Raw genomic sequence first — 23,747 nt, 5'->3', positions numbered from 1 at the left:
TGAGTTGCTACAATCTGGCAGGCAGTGGATTCAAGGGGGCAGGAACTTATTTAAGAGGTCTTTTTACCCTTTATGCCATACAGGCACTGAATATAAAATGAATGCACTACCAACTCAAGTTTTTGTTAGTTTGTTTTTAAAGACACTTTTTTTATCAGGTTTTAACTTATTACAATGGTTGCTGCTGTTTTCCTGCTCCTTTGCATAATTGTCAGTTGTTGTATGTGTGGTTATGTTGTGTAGTGTTGGTGTATGTTTTTAATGTCTTCATTATGTGGTGTGTATTATTTGTATGTTTAATGAATTAGAGGAAGCAGAAGACACATTTCCACTAAGGTGGATAATAAAGTGAATTCAATTTAATTTAATTCAATTCAATTCAGTAATAAGACAGAACAAATGTGGACCAAGAACAGCATGAAGAGAAGAAACAAAAATGATGAAGGAACAAAAACAAAGAACAATTTACAAAGAAAAAGAAAAGGAGACCAATGCAGAAAATAAAAGTTAGAGTAAAAAACTAGGTTAAAATGAATCAAAAAGACAAAATGAAAGTAAAATGAAAAAAAGAAAAATGACAACGACCATAAAGTCTCATCATCGTCTCACTCCCAACAGTTTCTTCATGAAGGTTTATTGTATTAAAATGAGTTTGGTTAGGGGATGTAATGAACTGGAAACTGAGTGCCTGTACATGATTCATTCTTTTTGGCATGGCTGATGGCATGATCTTTAAAAAGTCTTAAAGAATTGAGTGTAGTTTTCTCAAAAATGGCGTTGGAGTGGATTAAACAGTCTTAAATCTAATTGACAAATGTAGTAAATGCTTGCCAGTTGTAAAATGTTTAATGGTTGCAGGCTGTAGGGAGACAATCATCTATAAACTATAAGTGTGATTGTGAAGCTGTTTTAAATCCGCACCATTAATCATGTAGTAAACACTGTCACTGGCACTGCTACAGCTACTTAGCCACAAAGCTACTCCACTCAACGGATAAGTGTCAGCTCTTCCAAAATGTAAATCAAATAAATAATATATGAATCATGTTTCATTGGTTAATCCATCAATCTGTTGAAGCTGCTCATTCAGAATCAGATAGCATCATTTAATTAATTAAGTCATGAATGACTGTTCTGTACTGCTGGGACAAAAATGGGACATAGTTTGTAGGCCATCATCCTTATTAGTTTTCCTTCATATGTGTGTGTTAAATTGCACCTATTATGTGGTGTTAAAAGTACATTTAAATTTATTATATTTAACTTGAACCATGATTTAGTCCCTCAGTACTAACCAGAAGAACATGAACAGAGTGTACCACCAGCTCCTTTGAAATGTGCCACTCATTGTGAAAAGCTTAGCCAGTGAGGTACTTCAGCTTCATCTATACAACATTTTTAACAATAAATATGAACCTGAATTTGATCATGTCTGGATTAGCATCCTCAGGGTCCCCTGGGCTCTGGAACTCCTGCTCATTCTAACTAACCACAGTGCATTGTGGCCTGCTAACCAATCAATACTCACCCAGTTGCAAATAAAACAGTCAATCATCAGACTAACTTCCCTGGAAGCAACTTTTATTTTATTGGGATTGGATAACTTTGCTGTCAGTTGGAAACCTTGTAACACATATTTTGTTTTTGACATACTAGTTATCTGAGATCGATCAACATTAAAAGAATTGGTCAAGCCATGTATTGTATTTCTGTGGAGCCTGACAACAAAAAAGTACACTTTTATTTCTTCTCCCATCATGGATTGCCCATTTGGTAAATCCTGCCATGCATTTGATGGTGACTATTGTGATAATATAGTACTTTCTTGACTCTTTGCCAGCATCTCTGGTAAAGAGCTTTGTCAGTGCTTTATTATTTCTGCTCCAATACATCCTTGTTCAGCTGAACAAAAGCAGATTAAGCTTGATTAAACATTCCTTCACAACCAAATGAAAACATGACGTAGTTTTCACAGTTTTTCAATACAAATGCTTTCATGCATCATACTTTAAATGTTTGTTTGTCCCATTTAACCTGCAGCAGTCTGAAGCAGTGTTTTCTACAGTGTACAATCTGCAGCACTTAATAGTTAGATATGAGACTGCATCACTCTCACTCAGCTAATATCTGATGTGGAAAATCACTCACTGTGCTGTTGTGGCAGATCAATCAACATTTCTAAATGCAGTTCCATACAGAAAGAAACCATATATAAACTCTACACAAACTTTAATACCATCATTTAAATGCAGCTGATCCATCATCTACAAAGACCTTAATGTTAGACAGTCTCTAACTCTCCTCTCTGAGGTAAGCTCTTTGTCTAAAGCTGACATGTTTAAAATTTAATTGGCCAAACAGTCAAATCAATTAACACAGCCTCGCCCTGATAGAGGACCCTGTCTTTCGTTGCCTTGGAGAAACAGACAAGTTGTGTGTGTGTGTCTGTGTGTGTCTGTGTGTGTGTGTGTGTGTGTGTGTCTGTCTGTGTGTGTCTGTGTGTGTCTGTGTGTGTGTGTGTGTGTGTGTGTGTGTGTGTTGAACCATGCTTGGATGTGGTTGGGTGTGTTTCATAGACCACAGGATGATCAGATCGGCTCATCTATTAATAATTAATGTCCTGCCCATTATTATCTTACAATCTCTCTTCTTCTTCTCCTGCCCTCTTACATCACCTCCTACTACACTCTTACCATAACAGCAGTGTCAGCACATTAAAAACGATTGTTTGATTCATATAGTTTTGTATTGAATGTATATTTAATTTGTTGTCTAGAGAGAGATGTGGGAACTCTTTTCTTCCTGGCCTACCAATGTATTGTGTGTTTAGTTTGATTTTATCATGAGCTTGCTTTCTGTTAGAGGTTTACTGTTAAACATATCAGGTATAGTGTTGCCGTTAATCTCCAGCAGAGGGCAGTGTCCACACATTTAGCATGTAGTGTGAAGCTTAGTGAGACGTCAGCATCATGTCCCTGAACATCTGAACATGATAAGAAGTTTAGAGGTGTGCTGTATTTCACACAGAGGAAGTCTGGGAATATCTAATATATCTTCTCAGCATCACAGTACTAACACAGACTGATGCAGTGATCTCTTCAGAGCAGCAGGGGGCAGCAGGAGCCAAAAAATAACTTGCTGTGACCTCACCTTTTATTTACAGCATTACAGGAGACAGACTGGTGTAGAGTTTCCAGTCCAGCTTCATCCTTTACAACCCCAGCAACCTCTTTTATCTGTGCTGCTTCTCACTCACTCCAGTTTTAAACCGGCAGAAAAGGCTGAGAACAAATGGTGGAGGAACCATGACAAAATGAACAATATGGTGACTGGGAAGTACAAAAATAACCACAAGTGTGAAACGCTTTTAAAAAGCTTGAGACAAATTTACATTTTGGAAGACATTTTTACATATTATACAACAAAATTATATGAGCAAAACATTTTACCAAGGACAAAACAAATTTACATTTTAGAAAACTAACTTTTAGACTTATACGAGCGCTGAGACATATTTACAAATCACAGAAAGGGAATGTACCAAATACCGGAAGTGACACAAAAGTGATAGTGAGTGGCGTGGATGGTGAGTGCAGTCAATTTGTGTTGTCTTCAATGGAGTTTATAGTGACAGTCCATATGAAAACCAAAGCAGCATTAAGCGGGTTATACATTGTCCACAAGATGGGCAAATCATCCCCATAAACTCTACAGAAAACAACACAAACTGGCTGCTCACTCCAGTCAGAGGAATAAAGCAACTCGGCAGCAATTGATGATCAATAAATCACTCATCAATCAACAGTGTCAAAATTCTCTGGGAATCTGAGAATGAATTACATTTGTATTGGATAGCATAGTTTCCAGAATTGACCTGTTCTTTAATGCTAGTCAAATTGAAATATATTGAATCACAAAGAAAACATAACCTTTATTCCAGAGATATATGTGGTGGTGTTGATCTTCAAGAAGCCATATTGGTAGAAACTTTTGTAAGAAATGTTGTGTGAATGCTAAATGGACTAAGAGAATAGATAGTGCTGTAGTTCTCATATTCGTCATGTGATTCCCCCTGCAGGCTGTTCATCCTGGGCTCCTATGACAGAGAAACCTACGTTCACTGCACCTTGGAGCTGAGCAGCCACCAGTGGAAGGAGAAGACCCGCAGCTCCATCAAAAAAGTGGGTTGTCTCATCCCTCTCATTCTTGTGTGAAACATTTAATTTAACATTTAGTAAATGTATGAAAAATCACATGCATCCTAATCTTCATATCAGATGTATCACATCAAACAAAACTCTTCATGTTTCTCATTTCGTATGTAATTGCAGTTTGATTCGAATTAATAAATTGAACGGAATTCAGTATCTTAGATCACATTATCACAGTATGATTCCACTAAAAGTAAAAAAATAAATAGTATTGAATACACAGCAGTGCTGCTTTTGCTGTGTTGAGGATTCTCATAGAATCGATGGAGACCTGAAGTGCTCAGACATCATAAATATATATGTATAATGCATAAAATAATAAAATCTGACAAAATATATAATATAAACCGAAAGCATAATATTGTTTTCACTGTAAGAGTTAATTGCAGGTCATCATCATTTAACTCCAGTTATTCTCATTTCAACATTTCAAAACTGATTTTATTTCATTAAACAATTTCTCAGTGATCATTTGATTTCCTGTCACGTTTCATCACATACTGGCTCTAATCTGCAATAAAAAGCTCTAATTGTTAGAAGATGAAATCAATCAATCAATCAATCAATCAATCAATCAATCAAACTTTATTTCTATGGCAACCTTTCAAACAAGCTAGTGTAGTTGAAAGTGCTTTACAATGAGTTGATTGACAAGCTGATAATAAGACAACATTAAGCAAGTGACAACATAAAGAGACCAATGCACGCAAGAGAAAAGAATGATAAAAATGTTTAGAAAATTGAAATAAAATAAGTCAAAAATAAATGATTAAATAGATAAAAATAATTAAAGAATTTATTAAAAGTTAGAGTAAAACTAGGTTAAAGTAAATTAAAAGACACAAGAAAAGTAAAATAAAAGCTGGACCTGATGAACAGTATGATAATAATAAAATAGAGTAAAATAAAGTAGGCAAAATAGAATAAAAAGATAAGAATTTAAAACATCGAAACAAATACAATAAAATAAAAACACTATAAACAATTCAGTTCTTAATCAAAAGCCAGGCTGAACAGCTAGGTTTTGAGTTTCCTTTCATAATAATGAGCTGAGTTTTAAAAAGATATATATTTCACAATTTCATGATTTAATTTTATATGCTATTCTTTCTGTATTTATTTATGATTCATGTTTCATAATGTAAAATACGTCATGCTTTTCTTATTTACTGGCTTTAATTGAAAAGCTGTGATGCATTCCTGTTTAAAGGTACAGGTACAAAGTAGATTTAAAGGTGTTTTTGCCAATTCTCCTTTATGTAGGTATACATGTGATGTTCTGTGTGAAATCACCACAGTTTATTCAGATTCATCCAGCTGAAGTCCAGTTTATAAGATATCAGGGACATTTCGGTTAGATGCAGATAAAATCAATGCCACTGATATAATACAGATGACATTAAGACAGTGTGAAGTTAACAGTACAGTATGTACAATATGAACCAGATAAGTTTCTAAAATCCAGAGCAACCACTAGACCGGTCACTATAACTACTTTTGTTGGATGATATATTGTCTTAGAAATAATCGCGATAAACGATACTATTGTCATATGAAGATCATTTTATACCACTGATGTAATGATAATAACAATATGCTTCTCCACTCAGGATGTCCATGTATTGATATATAGACATGATAATGTTGAATGTTACTGTACAATAAGTTAATGATGTAATTATTGGGACGGGAAGAGGTGAGGTAATTATATTGATTTTATATAACATTTTAAACTGATTGTGCTTTACACAAAAGCAGGTGCAAACACACACAAATATATACATACAGTAACTAATCATAAGCCTGAACAAATACAGATAGCTTTCAGTGTGCTTTTGAATGGATCCACTCTAAGTCCAGCAAATAAAGCATTACAATACAATGAATGTATAAATAATGTTATTACAAAGAACTTGAACTATAAGTACTCTAACTTTGATTAATAATTCACTTTTTAATGGCTGAGCTTTCGTTTCCAATAACAGTTTTTTTTTAAAGAGCATTTCAAACACTCAGAGATGTAACACACTCCCTCTGCAAATTCTACATATGAGACACCTTGTCTTATTGACACATTAATACAAGCTTATTTTCATCTACCCTTGCACTGATGAGATTGTCCCATTGTTGACATTTTGAGAAGGCAAAGAAAATTTCCAGGCCCCTCCGGCAAACCTTTTCTAATTGCCGCAATTCAGAGATATTACAGTTATCACATCAGGCTCGTTTGGAAGTGACTAATGACCGTTTTAGAGTGAAATGTCAGCTCTAATTACTGACTGTGGCTCCAGCAAAGTCTGATGCCGCTATCCTCGCTGCCACACTTATGAGTGACATTTGCAACGGCTTAAAGATTATTTGTATTTTGCTGAACAGTAATTGCCCTGTACTGTGCTCTCACCTGAGCTTTAATGAGTTTGGAAGGATTGAATCCAGCAGGGGGCAGTAAAATATCAGGTTTTCCTTTACTTCTCTTTATTTTCCATTTCTCATCATTCAAACACAGTACCCCATTTGTTTAGAATATTTTATTGTTTAATGAGGAGGTTCCCTGTGTTTCTGTTTTATCACACTGGAGTTCAAAGTTAACTTTTACTTTGAAAATACAAATTGAAGTATTTATGACATTTTCATTCATTACAGAGGTTGGTGGGAAATATCCGGCCTGGTCCTACATTACACTGTAGGATAGTTGGACCTGCTGTCAGTGTGCTTTATGTTGATGAGGTTAAGGCTTCTAAAAGATGTTGGATCACAGGTTTTAGTTTTCTTATAGAATAAAGACTATATTTCACCAGTTGTATAAATAACTGTCTATGTTTTTACAGAAGTGTAGCACCTACTCTCCAATCCTACCCCCCGGCCCCATTGTATTATTTTGCTATTATATTATCTTATATCAGTGGTATAAAATTATCTTCAAATGACAATAATATTGTGTATCGTGATTATTTCTTAGACAATATATCGTCCAACAAAAGTAGTAGTGACAGGTCTATAGTTGGCTTCATCAATCTGTTACAATAGTGGGATTTTGTCATTCAGACATACATAGGTGTCCGGGATGTTAATGGTCTATTAAAAAAAGAGCTCCTGTGATATTTGATCTGCTGCATGACAGAGCAGTGTCACTGCTGGAAAATAGATGTGATAGAAAGGAGTGTTTCCTGTTCACAGGCTGCATCACTGATGGATTTTAAAATGTGTTTTGCCACCAAAACCTTAATTAATGACCACTGAGACTCTGACTTCTTATTAGTGTAATTTATTACAGTTGTATTTTCCTACTATATTGTTGAATAGTGAACAAACATTGGGACTTTTAATTCCTATATGATCATTCCTATATGACTAACGCACTAATGCAATGACATATACAGATACAAAGTAGTCGTCAGCCTCTGTCTGTCATCAGTCTGCAAGCTCTGTGGGTGTGGTGCATTGAGTGCGTCATTATCATACTCTGCTCCAACTGGACGGTTGTCGCTGCTGCACTAAACTAATGAACCATCAGTGTCGATATTGATGTGTCTCCACGCGTCATTCTTCTTTGTTAAGTCATTTCATTGAGAATCAAGAAGCTGGAGACAGTAACCACCAGCTTTTTCATTCGATACCCATTCCACATTTTGTGCACTTGCTTTTATCCAGTGTAACAGGTGTGTAATGTAGCCATACTTTAGAGTATTTAGGTAGCATCTTGGCTGCTGAACTGCTAAGTGCTAAACTGCTAACTCACCATGACTTCACCACCACAGATGGGTTGTAGCTGTTGTGGCAGTGGGATGATCACATTATCGCATTAAATTGAAGATCGCTTGAGTTGATTGACTGTGAGCAAGTCCATACAAATAGTCATATTTTCTAGCTCTGGGTGCAAAAAGGATGGATTGCAGGCATTGTTTCATGGGAGATGTTTCCATACTACTTGGTATTATTTATTTCGGTTGATCAAGTACTGATACCCAGGCCTAAGTGCAACCCTGTAATTTTCCATATATGACCCAGATGAGCTGTATGAATGCACATATCTGAATCAGACAGAACCGACATTAAATTGTCTTTATCCTGCCAGCTCACTAGAACAAAGTCTGTGTAATGTCTTATTGATCCCATGTATGAATACAGCAGGTCATTTTCCAGAGAATTCACAGTGAGCGAGTGGGTGTGTTGATGACGTTTCTATCATGTGGGTCTTTCTCAACGGCAAGTACACCAAGTTTAGACTAGTTCAGATTTTTTGGACTCTGGAGAACAAACTCTGGACGATGGGAGGATGCAGCAGCTCAGCTTCAGCACACCTAGCAACCACCTACCTACCACACCAGCTGTTTTGATGTGTGGGTGGAGGTCTCTTGAAAAACAAGCAGCTATATTTAAAACTGTTAAGCACTGCTGGGTCTATGGTAATCATATACAGGTGCTCTTTGAATTTTTCAGGTGCTGTACGTTTCTTCAATCTTTTGAAGAGCTCATTGCATGGGTAGAATGTAGTCTCAATCAGAAATATAAGATGCAAGTCTCCCTCCAACTTTAAACTATGCTGTGTGAAATAAAGGTGTTTCAATTCTAAACAAACCCTACACTGTGCCTTACAGTGTTTTAGACATAGTTGGGTTCCTGTATCTCAGCAGTGGCTGCTGGGTTGTAAAACCAGGTCTCCGTTACGTTGAATATCTTCTTATTGCCATACCAGCAGACCAATAGGAAACAAGGGAAGAGAGAGAAACAGGTATGAAATGTAACAAAGGTCCCTTGCCAGACTCGAACCACCATACCAGCTTTTAGTTCTGTGGCACTACAGTACCATGCTACATCTCAGCTGGCTGTGCTCACAAGTACAAAAGGTCCTGACCACACCCAGCTATGATGTTGGGTGTGTTAAGACTGATTTATGCTTCTACATTGGGTCGTCAAGTCGACGGCGTACCTACGCAGAGCTCTCTGTGTCGCTGTGAACCCCTACGCCGTCCCTTGACGTGCACCTCCCCAGAAATGTAACTACGCGTCGAGGCAACGCAGACCGCAAGGGCTGTGATTGGTTTGCTTGGTAGCAACGTATTTCCAGTATCGTGAAATTAATTCCAGTCTCCTGCCTCTGCCCCGCCATTTTTATGGCAAGATCCTCTCTCTTTCAGTTGTTATTGTTTACTGTGACCGGAAAAGCCGGCAGCTAAACAAAGAATCAACTAGAGACACCGATAACCGTTCAGGAAATGCCCCTACCGCTCTGGTGTTCAATTGCACCACGACAAAACACGATGCAATGGTGAGACGCTTCGAAAGGTGCACGACGGCGTCGGGTCACGTAGAAGCATAAATCAGCCTTTAGGGGTTCAGCAGATGTTTACCTTTCAGCCTTTAGAGGCCAGTGTTGCTGTGTTTATTCTTCTTCCAAAATCTAGAATGGAGTTACTCTTCAGCACAGTACATTAAGGAAATGTAAGCCTTTCACCAGCAGCTGGGCACACGTTGACCATCATTTTGTACTTTTATAAACAGCTGTAGCTGCTGAAGCATTTACCAACAACAAAATGCAATTTGTGACATGTTACTCCTCATCACCATATATCTTAACCTTCCTCCAGGACTGATTAAGCCGAGCCTCCTCGTGGTTAGTTGAAAGTGCATGCAGCAATCCAATAAGTAATGAATATGTGAACCGTTCCACCCCAGCACTTACCATCAGCACGGTCCTCTTCAAGTGAACCCACTTCAAAGCACTTGTATCTCTTTTTTGTTAATATACATAGAAATGCAGATTCACAGTGGCATTTGGGCCTGATTTATCAGACTTCTCCAGTCTGCATGTCCCCAGCAGGAATCTGTAGTAAGGATTAAAGGCTATACCATCTGGAAAAGGTCAATTCACCATCTCTCTCTCTCTCTCTCTCTCTCTCTCTCTCTCTCTCTCTCTCTCTCTCTCTCTCTCTCTCTCTCTCTCTCTCTCTCTCTCTCTCTCTCTCTCTCTCTCTCTCTCTCTCTCTCTCTCTCAGTACTTCCCTTTTTTCCTCTGATGGTTGTCAGATATGAGCTTCCTTTGCTCTACCTTATGAAAACAGCCGCTTGTCTTGTGTATATTAATGCTTTTCATGTCATTTGAATATTCCTGCATTGTAACCAGTGCGAGCCACATGCTCCTGCTTTTCACTGCACTGTGTGTCTTTGTTCCCAAAGGGAGATACACTCTTTCAGGAAGGGCCCTTGGACTGTGCTCAACATGCTTTTCAGGGTTAAAATCATCTGCATCTTCCAGCTGGACATCACTGTTTAGATTGTGGATCCACACACACACATACACAAAAAGAAAGTCACAATACCAGTTCTGAATAGGCATAAGAGTCACAGACTGGTTTTTAATGAGCTGCTGTTGTGTTTGCTCAGTGTTGTTCTCAATTTCAAATATTTATCCGTTTCTGTTATTAACTGGCTGATATGTTTAACATTTACTAGAAAAATGTCTTCTTACCTGTACTGATGTATTGATTATTGGTTATTTGTTATGTACAGTAGTTATTTCTTTAGACACTATAAAGCATTTAATAGGTTTGCATAAATTAAACTGACATATAAATCGAATTGCCACTTTTATTACAGATGAATTGGTATCAGTGTTTATGATGGCAAATAATTAACAAGAATTTGTGTTGAGCTCTTTCATTAGCAGTGTTGCTTTTGCATTGTTTGTCCACCAGAGAGCACTGTGACTCACATGTTGTCGACACACTAATCTCGTAAATTGCCTGAAAGCTCACAGCTGAGCTGACCACTGACGAGGCAGAGTCTGTGTTTGTGTGCCTCTTTTTGTCTTCGGATGATAAACCACTCCCATCGTTTCTCTTTTTTCCACAAGCTAAATAAGCCTGTCGTGTCAGCTGTGCTTGTGTCACGTTTTTTGCTCTAGCACCCTCACCGAATTAGCCCAGCACTACAGCATTGTCAGATAATCAGTGATATTGTCCTTTTTGTGCCTCCACATCAGCGATAACTAGGGCGGGGTATCGGTACTTAATACCTTGTAAGGTATTGACTGAAATAAATCGATACCAAGTAGTATGGAAATGTTTCCTGTCAAATGATAGCGCGCTTAGCAGTTCAGCAGCCAAGACGCCACCGAAGTACTCCAAAGTGTAGCTACACTACACACCGAGATAAAAGCAAGTGTACAAAATGTGGAATGGGTATCTAATGAAGTACTCAATTGTTATCAGTATCATTTTAAGGGTACTTGGATTGGTACTAGTATGTTTAATTTTTTAAACAATACCCAGCCTTAGCAATAACTGTGGTTGGAGGCATTACGTTTCGGATTGTCCATCAGCTCTCCTGAATGCGATAACTCAGAAACACCTGGAGGGAATTTCATTACTTAAGACATAAATATCCACTTGTACACAAGAATGAACTGATTAGAACTTGGTGTGTCTTCACAAAACACATTGTTGACCATAACTTTTTAGGCAGCCGATTTAGACAGTGTGGTGAAAGTGAAATCGGTGTTGTTTGATCGATATATATTTCCAGCTTTACAGAAGTGTAAAGTGTGTATACTGTCTTTATAAGCTGCCCTCAAGAAATCATCTGAGGTCACTAAAGGCCAATGCTTTGATATCCTTTTTAAAATCCCTTTCTATGCTTGCTTCTTTGTTTTTTGTTCAATTGTGCAGCACTTAACCACAAAATAGATAATTACTAGAAGTGGACCATTAAATAAACTAGACTGATATATGGGCTGATATTAGCTTATTGTATTCGATGTTGTATATGTGCAGAAAAGCCAAACACATGTTTAGGGTAATTAAGAGCCAGTATTGATGTTACATGGTGTGCCTTACCGAGAGAAATGACAAGTTTATTTTACAACTTTTTTGCAATGTCCCACTACATATCTTAACCACCATAAAGAAAAAAGGCTGCAATTTATTAATTGATTTATTAGTAATAAAAGTCCATCAATCAATGTTAGTTTAAACCCTGAAAATATCAAACTTTGTACAAAATGAGTAAGATCTATGAGGCACAAACAAATAGTATTAGAATTGATAGAAATCCTATAATTTATTCTCTCTATTGTAGGCATCATTATATTTACATAATAACCTAAAATGTTTAAGTATTAAGATCATTTATTCATAAGAATAACTGTTTAAATATGTTAATAGATCAATAGTACTGTTTCATTTCTAGTCTCAGTCTTGAGCATTGTGGCCTCTGAGGTGACGCCATGTAATCTATCAGTTCTGAATGGGTTCTTCTTCTTCATATTTATTACACAGAGAAAGAGATCCCTTTATCTCCGCTCCCTCACACTGGTCAATGTTTACTTCAGCCACTTCATTGTATTGTGTGTGCTTGCGTCCACACAACATGAACCACCTGTGAACAGGGTAAATTAAACCCTGTTTCCATTACAGTGTGAGATTGGGTGGGTGTGTTTTTTTGTTTTGTTTTTTGTTTTATTACTCATTAATGGTGTACTGAGGTTGTGGGGGTTTGAGACTGTGTCAGACGTGTTTGCACATCTGCCCTGTCAATTCCATTGTCAGCCCTTAGTGCTGATGCTTGCCGACAGCTTGACCGAAGGGACGTACGACGTGCGTGTGCGCACACATACACTATAGCTCCACATCCTGTGTTACATCGGTTGCAGTTGGTGGATGACTGTGCCATGTGAAAATAATGTGTGTATTTACAGCTGTATAATGTTCCCCTGGATGGTATGTGTGGTCACTGTCATGGCCCGCAGCCCAAAATCCTTCTGTTTTTCCCACACTTGAAAGAAGTCTTATAGAGTAACATCAGTGGTGAAGAGTTCAGGGAACAGAGGAAATCCAACTAGCTTATCATCAGACATCTTTATCTGGTTAGCATCTCTGTCAGAGAGCGCTCTCTAAGATTAGAGATGTAACACATGACATTAGCCTTCAGTTAGAAACCATCTGATATAATGGCTATGATACAGTTTGATTAATTTCATACTGTCTTTGTCACCTTTAAAATAGAATATGTTATCACAATAAAAATGTTCATATCAGTCGATACTGAGAATTATTACATTTAATGTCAAATCATTATTTCTTTCAAGTTTAAAGGCTGATTTTTGCTCCTGAGCGAAAGCAGACGGTTAATTGTGGTTTTAAACTATTCTTTATGATCAGGGCATGACAGACATTTCACATCTTTTTTTCAATGCATAAATATACATGATTAAAATGAAGTCAAATCCTTCTTCAGTCTCTTGAAGTGCTGCAGTGTGATACAGCACACAGGTAAGATAAAGTAGTGACCTGATGTGCTAACATGCTGCAGTAAGCGTATTGTCTCATTTACAGTTGCCCATGTTTCTGTGTGACTGGTAGCATTATTTGCTGCTTTATCTCAGCTAATTTAGCTATATTATTCATTACAGCAGCACACACTGAACATTTAAACATACATTAGTTCTGCTCATGCACTCTTAGTGCTCTCTGTCTTTTAAAAACTTTCTTACTAATCCCATAGTTGTTTACATGCTACTCTGCTAGTTACTAGCTTAGCAGTTAGCTATGGCTTCTCTCAGTTGTCAAACAGCATATCTATAGCAGTGAATAATTCTTTTGAGAGGTCAGTGTTTGAAAAGTTGTTGAGTATTATTAGAGATGTGTAAAACATTTTAAAATATTTTTTAACACTTTTTGTTTACTACATAATTCCATATGTGTTACTTTATAGTTTTGATGTATTCAGTATTGTTATATAGGGCCTAATGTAGAAAATAGTAAAACTAAAGAAATGAGTCAGTGTTTTCAATTTTTGACTGTTACTATATATATTATATAATTTAGTCTAGAGTCTGATTTCATACTACAGTAGGCTAAAGGACTCAGGCAAAATCAGAATACACAAAGCTTTATTAATTCCCGAAGGGCAATTCAGTTTCTACAGTCCACCGTATAGACATACAACCATTCACACAACATTAAGTTAAAAAATGAATAATAAATAACTGAATAAATTAATGAATGGATAATTTGCACATAGCTGTTCTACCTAAACTGTGTTGTGCCAAGAACAGATCAGTCCAATAATCAATTCCTTAACTCAGTATTAAGCAGCATAACAGCTGAAGGAATAAATGATCTTGCATGTACATCTTACATATTTTTGTGTTCTTTAATGACCACAAAGTTTAGTTTATTTTTTTATCCAAGAAGGAAATCTAAGATATATTGATCACGTGTAATCATGTAAAATACAGTAAGCTACAGTAATACTGTAATGCTAGAAGGCATTAACCCTTCAAACTAACATTTTGACTAATCGAAAGGAAATAAATAGCATTTTTTCCCCCTTACTGTTGCACATTTGAAATAATTGGCAAGGTAAGGAAGTCATCAGCAATCATGTTGTAGTGTTTCTCACTAGGTATTATTGTGCAAATAAAAAAGACAGTACATTTAGTAATAAGCAGTGTTTTGTACTTTGTATGTAAGGACAGCATTGTGTGCTTGAAGATAAGAATTCAACAATTCTGTTTCAGTTCTCCATAATGAAAGTGGTCAAAGCAGCTGTAAATAAATGTATCTATTGCAGTTTCTGATTGCAGCTGCGGTTTCTGATGTTGTTCAGGGTTTTTGTTGTTCAGTCATATCTTGAAAACATTTGAGAGTCTTGTCCACAGCTGTCACCCAAGACCTCAGTATCAGGCAGCTATCTCTCTATCTCCCTATCTCCCAGTGTCTGTTTCTCAGCCTCACACTGCAGTCAGTATTCACCGCACGTGTGCGCACACACACACAAACACACACACACACCCACACACACACCCCTCTCCATCATGGTGGTTGTTTGATGTTCCACTCAGGGTGTCTTTGTATCTTTAATCTGCCCTGGACAACCGATGAAAGACAGTTGGTTGATGAGGAAGCAGACACCCACACACTCACACACACGCACTCAAACAATAGGGCCACTTTCTCTTTAGGATATTTTGGAGTACAAGTAGGAATGAGAGAGCATCATAGTATATCATTTATATCTACCATAATATAGTAAATATTCTGGAAAATCAATTAATAATCAGTTCATGGATAAAATAAGCAGATGAAAAGTCCAGTTTCTGGTTTAAATATAACATTAATTGGTGTTATGTCCATCACATTAATGGAAGAATCTTATACAAATTCAAAATTGCCATAGACCTTTTCTTTGGGATTCAGGATTTTTTTGTCCATGTGGGCCAAGTTTACACTTTACAGTTACAAACTAACACTTTGGGGTAATTTTACAGGTTTATATCAGTATTTTTAGGATATATATGTATATTAGACTCATTTCAGGCCAACAGATTTTACTCACGGACCAATATCCCATTTAAGTAAATATATTCAACAGCTTGAAGTAGGGCTTTAGTCAACTGAAGAAAATCTTGGTAGTGCATAATCTTCAACTTATCGATTAGTCCTGGAGAAAAAAAAATGGATGTTGCAGGACAGAGTGAACTGAATTGATTTCTAAATCAATTGATATTTGGCTTAATTAAAAATAAAATGGATGAAACTCTGATTCAGTAAACATTTTGTACATTCAGTAAATGTTGAGCCCAGCTAGACCTATTAGTCTCCAATAAGATGGGCGAGTTCAAAGTTGTGAAAGCAGGGGTGTATTGAAAGCAATCATTTTGCTTCCTGTCTATTTTTTTTCAGTTTAATGCACCTAACTAAAACAACCAAAACACAGGTGATCTACACACAATACTGTACCTGAACACATCCTGTGTATAGATGCAGATGAGTGCTGAAGCTGATTCTCTGCTAACATTCTGTGTATCTTATGCAGCCTGTGTAGACATTGTGTAATAATCTGACCAAGCATTTGATATTTGATACTTTCCAATACTTTTATGACACATTCGGCCAGTACTCAGAATGTGTTGAACTTACTCACTCTGATGAAGGACTCAGGATTTCTCCATTAGAATAGTGTTCTTGAAATGCAGAGCGTGTAGAGCCTTTAGTTCTAAAATCACAGCCACACCCCTGCTGTCATGGTACATATGGTCATATCTCCCTGTGTAAATTCATTTCAGTTTTCATTTGTAACACTCTGATGTTCTGTAAAGGTCTTGCATGTGAGCATGTGCTTTGTCTCTCCTTCAAAAACACAAGGCTAGAACAGCATTGTTTGTCACGTCAACATGCACATCCAGGACATAATCAAATAGTGCTCTATCACCTATGTTGTTTTTCCATCGTGCACACATTGACTTGTGGCGGGCGACACGTTCATCATCCATTTCCGCCTCGCTGTGCCAATTATATCACCTATTCTAATTCTGTTTGACAACCGCTGGCCGTGTGGTATGAGGCAGATTAAAGACATGAGAGGTTGGTCCCACAAGCTGTTTGTTTCTAATCGGTTCTTCCACTGATCAATTCACCCCAGAGGAAACTGAATTGACTTGCCATCATGTGCATGACAGACAGAGCCAAAGCCATATTACAGATTTCTTGCTATTTTCATTTGGAATGTTTTTTTGCTGATCTTATAGGCGTGGCCTCTCATTAGAGATGAAATGACCTGTTATTCACTGCAAAGGGTCAAAATTGGGTCTCATATCCACAAATAATGCCAACAATGATGTGTAATTAGTCAAATTCTAAACTAGGGATGCTTGATACCGGATCACTGAAGCTGTCAAATGTCAGTTTTTCTCACTAGAGATCCAAACCCAGTATTTTCCAAAGGATACATAAGGGAATGAGTCCCTGCCTCGGTGTATGTACCCCATGTGGCCCTGAGAAATTCCTGGTAGGGCTTGAGGTTGACATGGTGCCAGTTGGATATACTCAAAGCAGGATGTGTTGTCAACAGAAAGCACCAAAATAAGCACCTATAAACTGATGCAGAATGATTACGTCACCTCCAGTCTGGTGGGTCTTATCAAGGTCCTGGAGACAATGGAGACAACGGCTGAGAGGACAGAGTGAGAGCACGGTCCTGTAAACTTCCTGCCTCCTAGATTTTATCCAGAACTTCCTTAATGGAAACAGGACTATAGTGTGTTACGACAAATATTCTTTCTGAATTTATGGTGTGTTCCATTTGTAGTAGGAAGTCAGAATTTACAAGTTCCCAGTTGGAAATTTTAACGAGAATAACCCCTGAAGTCAGATTTGCGACTTGGAAGGTCAGACAAACTTCACCAGCTGCAACCTCAAAATCAAAAAAGATTGTAGACCTGTGCATCAACAGTGTGAAAGTTGTAGTAATATCCTGTTTATTGTCAGTTTTGTCTTATTTGTATTTATACTGTCCAACTTCTATCTGTGGATATTTTGCTACAAAATACAGCAAAATATGTTATCAACTGGTATTGGTTAACCTGGTTTTCTGACTGTTGAACTGGAATGATTCAAACTCGATTGTGACGTCATTCTTAAAGATGATCTGGGATGATGAAAGTATTCATCAGTCAGTCTCTCATGGCTCCCACTTCCAACATCCGACGTAAATGGAACACAGCATTAGTCCTTGTTCTTTGTATTATGGAGCAAGTGAGGAAAAGATGTTCACTTATGATCGCTTATTCCTTGCTGGAGTTGGTGTTTGTTTTAGCTTTATAATACATTATATGACATTAGTGTCACTGTCCAGCTGAAATTACAGACCTTTCAGTATCATATCCACTTTGTTTGATATCTGGTCTGATGTTTGACCTTTTGATAATGTATCTTTGACAACTTCCGGCAGGGCCACGCAGTAAGTTCATGCTGGTTTAACAAACTTCCTCTAATCTTTGAGCAACTCAGATATAAAACAGGCTCTTGATTTATGAAATTACCCTGAATGCTCTTTCTTCCCATCTAGAAGGATCTGACAACTGACATGACGTAGGCTTGTCTGTTTTTCTTCTACTATGTCAGTGTTATTTAGAGTGATGGCAAACACTGAGTGTATTTGCAGTTTTTACTTCTTAACAAAAATGATATTATATAGGATGTTGTGTGCAGCAGCAGAGCCAAATGAAATAAAAGCTTTTATTTTTGTCCTGCTCTTCCTCCTCGGCTCGCTGAGGGACGAGGGTGTGTGCGTGAGTTGGCTGAATAGCTGGTTTTTAATAGGAGTTCAAAGGGCCAGCAGAGAGGAGATGTTAATGACAACGGCAACACTCACATATAGGCTGAAGTCAGGCGAGAAACTGTGCAAATGTTAAATGAACGATAAGTAAATGTTAGGCGGTCAAGTGGTCAGATTGCTCCTAATAGGTTTTAAGATGACACTTTGGCAATCCCACCGTCTGAAGCAACTGGTGAGCTCACAGAGGAGAGAGATAGGCACAGTGTTTGCATGACTGACAAGCGCTGGAGTTCAAAGCAGAGGAAAAACTGAAATGCCAAGTTGATAACGGAGAAATTGCATGCTACCCCTTTTGCTGCCTCCCTGACAAGAAGTACCAATGGTAGCCGTTCAGAATTGAGTTTTGATTTAGTAAACTAGGATGATGTAACAGTCATGACAGACTATTATTTTTCAATGCAGGGACAATGACAGTGCTACAAAAAGGGGACTGAGTGGGCGGCCAAACCACTGTTGCTGTCCATACAAGTGCAAATTAGGCGAAGCACCTTTTTGTTTTCCTGCGTCTCCATAACAACTCCTTTGTTCTTAATGCGTTTGAAACCTATTTCCTATGATAAAAAGGCAACTTAAAAATTCAGATTGAGCCACACAACAAACACAAGGGGAAAACTAAACTTCATAGCGATTTTGCCCAAGAAGGACATGTCATCCACTGCTAAAGGGCACATCCATCCTTTTCTCTACATAAATGGGTGAATTAGTTTGAGTCATTTTGAAAGTGTTGAGTCATTAATATCTGCTATTAGTTCTGTGTATGTGTGTTTGGGTTATGACATGTTCTGACATTGTGTGGATAGGTGTAAATATACCAGGGCATTTGAGTACAAGTGGTGTGAGTTGGGTGGAGGTGGTCAGCAAATTTGAAAATGGTTATATTATTGAGTCATAAATGGAAAAAAGAGCATGTGTGAGTAATGGCAGTGTCACAAATATGAACTTGCATCTGTTTTCATCTGTTTAACATCTTTTATATAGATTGTCGTTACTCAGTTAACATTGCAACAATGACCCAATTAAAACAAAATAGCCCTCACTGTGACCTTCTTGAACCCAACTGACCTCATAAAATCTAGGACAGAATCAATGCCGTTAGCTAGCGTCTAGTTTTTCTTAGACTGTATGAGCTGTAGCCACTAACCACAATGTGAATTCAGCAAGTCAACCAAACTACAATGAAAACGTTAGCTGTTATCCGCTAAACATGCAGTGCAAGTTAGCGTCTGTATGTTTGGCCAAATAACTGATAGCCTTTTTTTTTACCATTCAAAAAGACCAACAGTTAGTCTGTCTATATATATCTTTCTAAAGTTAGCTGACTCAACATATAATTTGCTAGCTCTATATGTTTTACATTCTCAAGTTGACTGCGTGTCATTTTCTAGCCCTATATGTTAGCTAGACAGGAGCTTGCCCAAGATAGTAAAGAATAGTCGAAATCCCTAATTTCTCCTTTAAAACACACTACATGAATATTTGAATTGTCTTAATCAGGAGCTGTGGAACATTATGAGCTGAGCTGCAGCTTGTCCTGTCAGCCTATGAGATAATAACATTAACAACGTAGCAAGACTGAGAGCCATCAAAAGGACCTTATTAGATGATATCTGGTATCTTTAGCTGTAATTGTCAGACGTGACTTAACAGCAGTTTGCTGTCATTACCGTAAATGGAGAAACTCTTCATTGCAGTCGTAATGCCGCATTAGAATTAGAATTATATCAGGAATGTATCTCATATCTTTCTAAATGTGAAATGAGTTTTCTAGACATACATGCATTTTCTTTAAATTTGCTCTCCTAGATTTTAAAATATCCTAAAAGTTTTAATTTCTTTAATATAATTTAAAACAGTATTTTATCTAATATGTCTAATATTAGTTCTATTATTTTGTTATTGTTTTGTAGCACTCACCAGGTGTTTTCACAGTATTGTTTATTATTGGAACCTTTGGATGGAGTAGTGACTAATGGACCCTTTTCATTCACTCTCAGATGATACTTCCTCAAACACTGCTTTAATAAAGAAATATTCCATGGAAGCAGCTAGATGATATCTTGATAACTCTGTGGTCAACAGGATGTGTGGAAGAAAAGAGACTTCATTTTTTTGGTTTCATATTCCAACACCTGTTTGTGGTCTTGTGTCTGAGAACACGTACTACAGAATATGCGTCACTGTTAACCAGGCTGGTAAGTGCTCACGTAAACACCTGAGCAGCTACTGGCCGTGCACCCCACCCCTGAAGCCCACTCCACCCCCATCACCACAGGGGCTGCTAATTGGATGTGGCAGGGAATTGCTGCGCACTTGCCTCGCAGCGACTTGTACCCTATAACCATACACAAATCGATCTGACATGTGGTATTAGATTAAATTACCAAGCAGCGCAGTGACAAGGAAAAGGATTTGCTCAACCCCCACCTCTCCATCTCTCACGCACCCTCCCAGACCTGCTGGAGAGCGAAGGGATGTTCAGCCAAGCAACAGGAGATGCTGCTCCATATGCACTATCCATCAAGTCAGGGTTTAAGACCAGCCTGCAGCCCCCTGCTTTCACTACATACATGACCTCCTGATGACTTATGCCATGGACACCAGTATACTTTTAACCCATTCTACTTAAAAATATGTTCATGTTTACTAGTATGTTAGCACAGTCTACAGAAACACAGAGCAATCTAGTACAATTAAGTTAGAAGCACAGACAAACACACAGGTGTACATAAACTGAAACCTTATGTACACTCAGTGTGATGTGTTTACTGGTTGGTGGAAAGCTAAATGTTCTTAACTAGTTATTTGTCAGGTTAGAGCTGTTTCTGATCAGAAGATGCAACAGACAAGTTAGCACTCAAAAGGGTGTTTATTTGAGAATGTACTAAGCAGCAGCATCTTTCAGGCATTCGCTTCATTACATGTTCATGTGCTGGCAGTTTTACATGGCTGCAATGTTACAGATTTAATCTGTAAAAAGGGGTGTTGAAAAATTTGGTGGGAGGCTTTTTTTTAATGTTTTCATATTCTGAAAGGATGTATTGGTTGTGTTCTTGTTGCAGTGCTCTTTGCCCTGAGGGTTTTTAACACTCCTTTGCTTTTTATCAGAACTGCTTTACCTGCCAGCAGGGGTGCAACAATACTGTCTGCTCATGGTCTGTTAAGCCAGGTTTATAGTACTGCATCGACTCAATGCTGGAAGTATGCTGTTACCTCGACGCTGTTGTGAACCTTTCAAAGTTCTGTGTTGGGTTTGAATGACGCTGTGCAATTCACTGCTAAAACAATAGGGGGTGTGAGGTTCCTGAAGGTTCTATCATGATGTACTGCCGACCAATCGCAGCCCTTGCAGTATGCATCGCCTCAGCACGTAGTTACAATTTTTTGGAGGTGCACATCAGGCGCAGCATAGGACTCTGTGGGGGGTACGGCGTCAAGTCCACGCAGTATTCTAAACCTGGCTTTTACAGTCCACAATACAGAGTTTGTCACAATCCAGTTGTTTTTTTCATTTTAATTGAAAACTACTTATTCCTAAATAGATGTAAAATACAGTCAGGGTTCACTTGTCCTTATTAAATTAGAGAATGAATTATTTACATTAGCTTAAACTGAAGAAACTTGATTCTACAAACATTTCAGTTGGCCACAAACACCAGTTTAAGCTTGCTTCCAGGCAAAAGTTGAGACCTCTGAAAGTTCAGTGTCAATGGATGACGCTCTATTACTTTTTCTGCCATTTAATTGTGTGCAGATAACATTTTGTAATGTTTGGCAGTCAAGACTGATCAGATAAATTTAATAACAGGATCTGTCATTCTGTTCCACAACTCATGTCGTCACATTTTGAAGACAAAAAGCAACTGTGTTAATGTCTGCTTTGCAACACCTCTATTACTTAGCCCAAACACATTGATTCCTATATTGTCATTAAAAAAATGTTCAGTAATTTCCATAAATAGGCTGGTCATGTAGTTTTTCTTAAACATTACTCAAACAGGAAGAAATAGTGCGTTTGTCATGGACTATTTTCAGCTGCGGGTTGATACACATTTAGTTCTCTAGAGAGTATTATTGGCAATAGGACAGTGTGTGTGAGATTGTCAAAATCAACCAGTATGCTTTGATACGTACAGTACCTAGATACATTTGTTGTTAAATTTTGTTCTTTTCATTGACTGTAGAAATGTAGAATGAATCACCACAGTTATCTCAAATGCTCTAGATGATGTTCTTCCTATCTACATATAATTAAAACACAACTGTTCTTGTGTCTGTAATTAAGATAAATGTACAATTACAAGGGATGAAATTATGTTTTACAGCTAAAACCATTTTTAATCTTAAGGTTTTGAGGAATTACAGAATTTTGCATGAAAAAATTGACAAAAGTTTCATCAAGTGTCTTTGTGGTGTTCCAGTTGTTGGATGGTAGAAAGCCTGTGGTATGTCATGAGTGTAGATAGATGTGATAGTGTTTTATTCAGGAGATCAAAGGAAGACTTGTCTGGGTTTTTGTCCTGGAGGTAAAGGAAAGAACTTTAAAGCAGTGATAGCTGCCATTTGAACATATTAACCTTTCATTTGTTCTCTGTGGCAGCGTAGATAAAAGAGAGGCTGGATTTGTTGAAATAGATGGTGAATTGCTCCATTTACATCTGGCCAGTTCGGGGTTGCAGTGTTCTTTGTTTGCCTTTTTTTTTTTTGCTCAGAGACAAGGCTGCTTGTTGTGTCAGTCGATGTTAACGAGGTTAGGCCAGTTACTGCTCCTCAGCCCCTGGAGAAAACTCCACTGCTCAACAATTAAAATCTGCAATTTGGAGAACCACCAAACAGCTACTCTCTCTCATCAAAGTCAGAGAGATTGGATTCATACCTCCCTTTTTTATTGAAGTGGGTTTTGCCTTTTTCTACCAAACTTAATCATCAGTGTAAATGAATTTTAAAGGAAATTACAAATTTAAAAATAAATCTAAGGTTGTGTTATAAAATGGAAGTTTGGTACAGTGATTTTGAACTGTGCAGTAAAAATGTGTCTGTGATCTTAGACGAAGACAATATACTGATATTGAACCAAAAATAGCAGGCCGGTACTGCTGCTGGAGAGCAGTAGTCTTAACACTGGTGTTTTCTGTTCACTGACATATAATTAGGTACATATGAGTGTTTGTGACTGTGCATATATTGGTGGTGTGAGTGTGTGAAAGGGAGATTGCCACTATTTGCACTTCAGCAGAACGACCTCCTACGTAGATCTATTGTAGGCACAGTGGCCACAATGCAGCCAGTGATGCAGCTGTTTACACACAGCTACAGTGCTGTTTCAATGAGTGAGATTCAGCACCTACACACACATTTCAGCTGCTCTTACTCAGAGGGCAAGATGTCTCAGTGAACCTTTAGAAGCCAAGCAGAAGCTGA

General features: G+C 37.7%; 1 protein-coding gene across 1 annotated transcript in view; it reads left to right on the top strand.

Moving 5' to 3' along the window:
• Positions 1–23,747, top strand: part of pdzd8 (PDZ domain containing 8) — a 50,250-nt gene that overhangs the window by 18,936 nt on the left and 7,567 nt on the right. Inside the window, exon 3 of the mRNA XM_053333171.1 lies at positions 4,079–4,181. Within this exon, the coding sequence (XP_053189146.1) occupies positions 4,079–4,181 (103 nt within the window). The remainder of the gene's footprint in view (positions 1–4,078; positions 4,182–23,747) is intronic.

The sequence above is a fragment of the Scomber japonicus genome, chromosome 14 (genome assembly GCF_027409825.1).
Source record: "Scomber japonicus isolate fScoJap1 chromosome 14, fScoJap1.pri, whole genome shotgun sequence".
NCBI lineage: Eukaryota > Metazoa > Chordata > Actinopteri > Scombriformes > Scombridae > Scomber > Scomber japonicus.
This window is presented reverse-complemented; position numbering and strand designations above follow the sequence as displayed.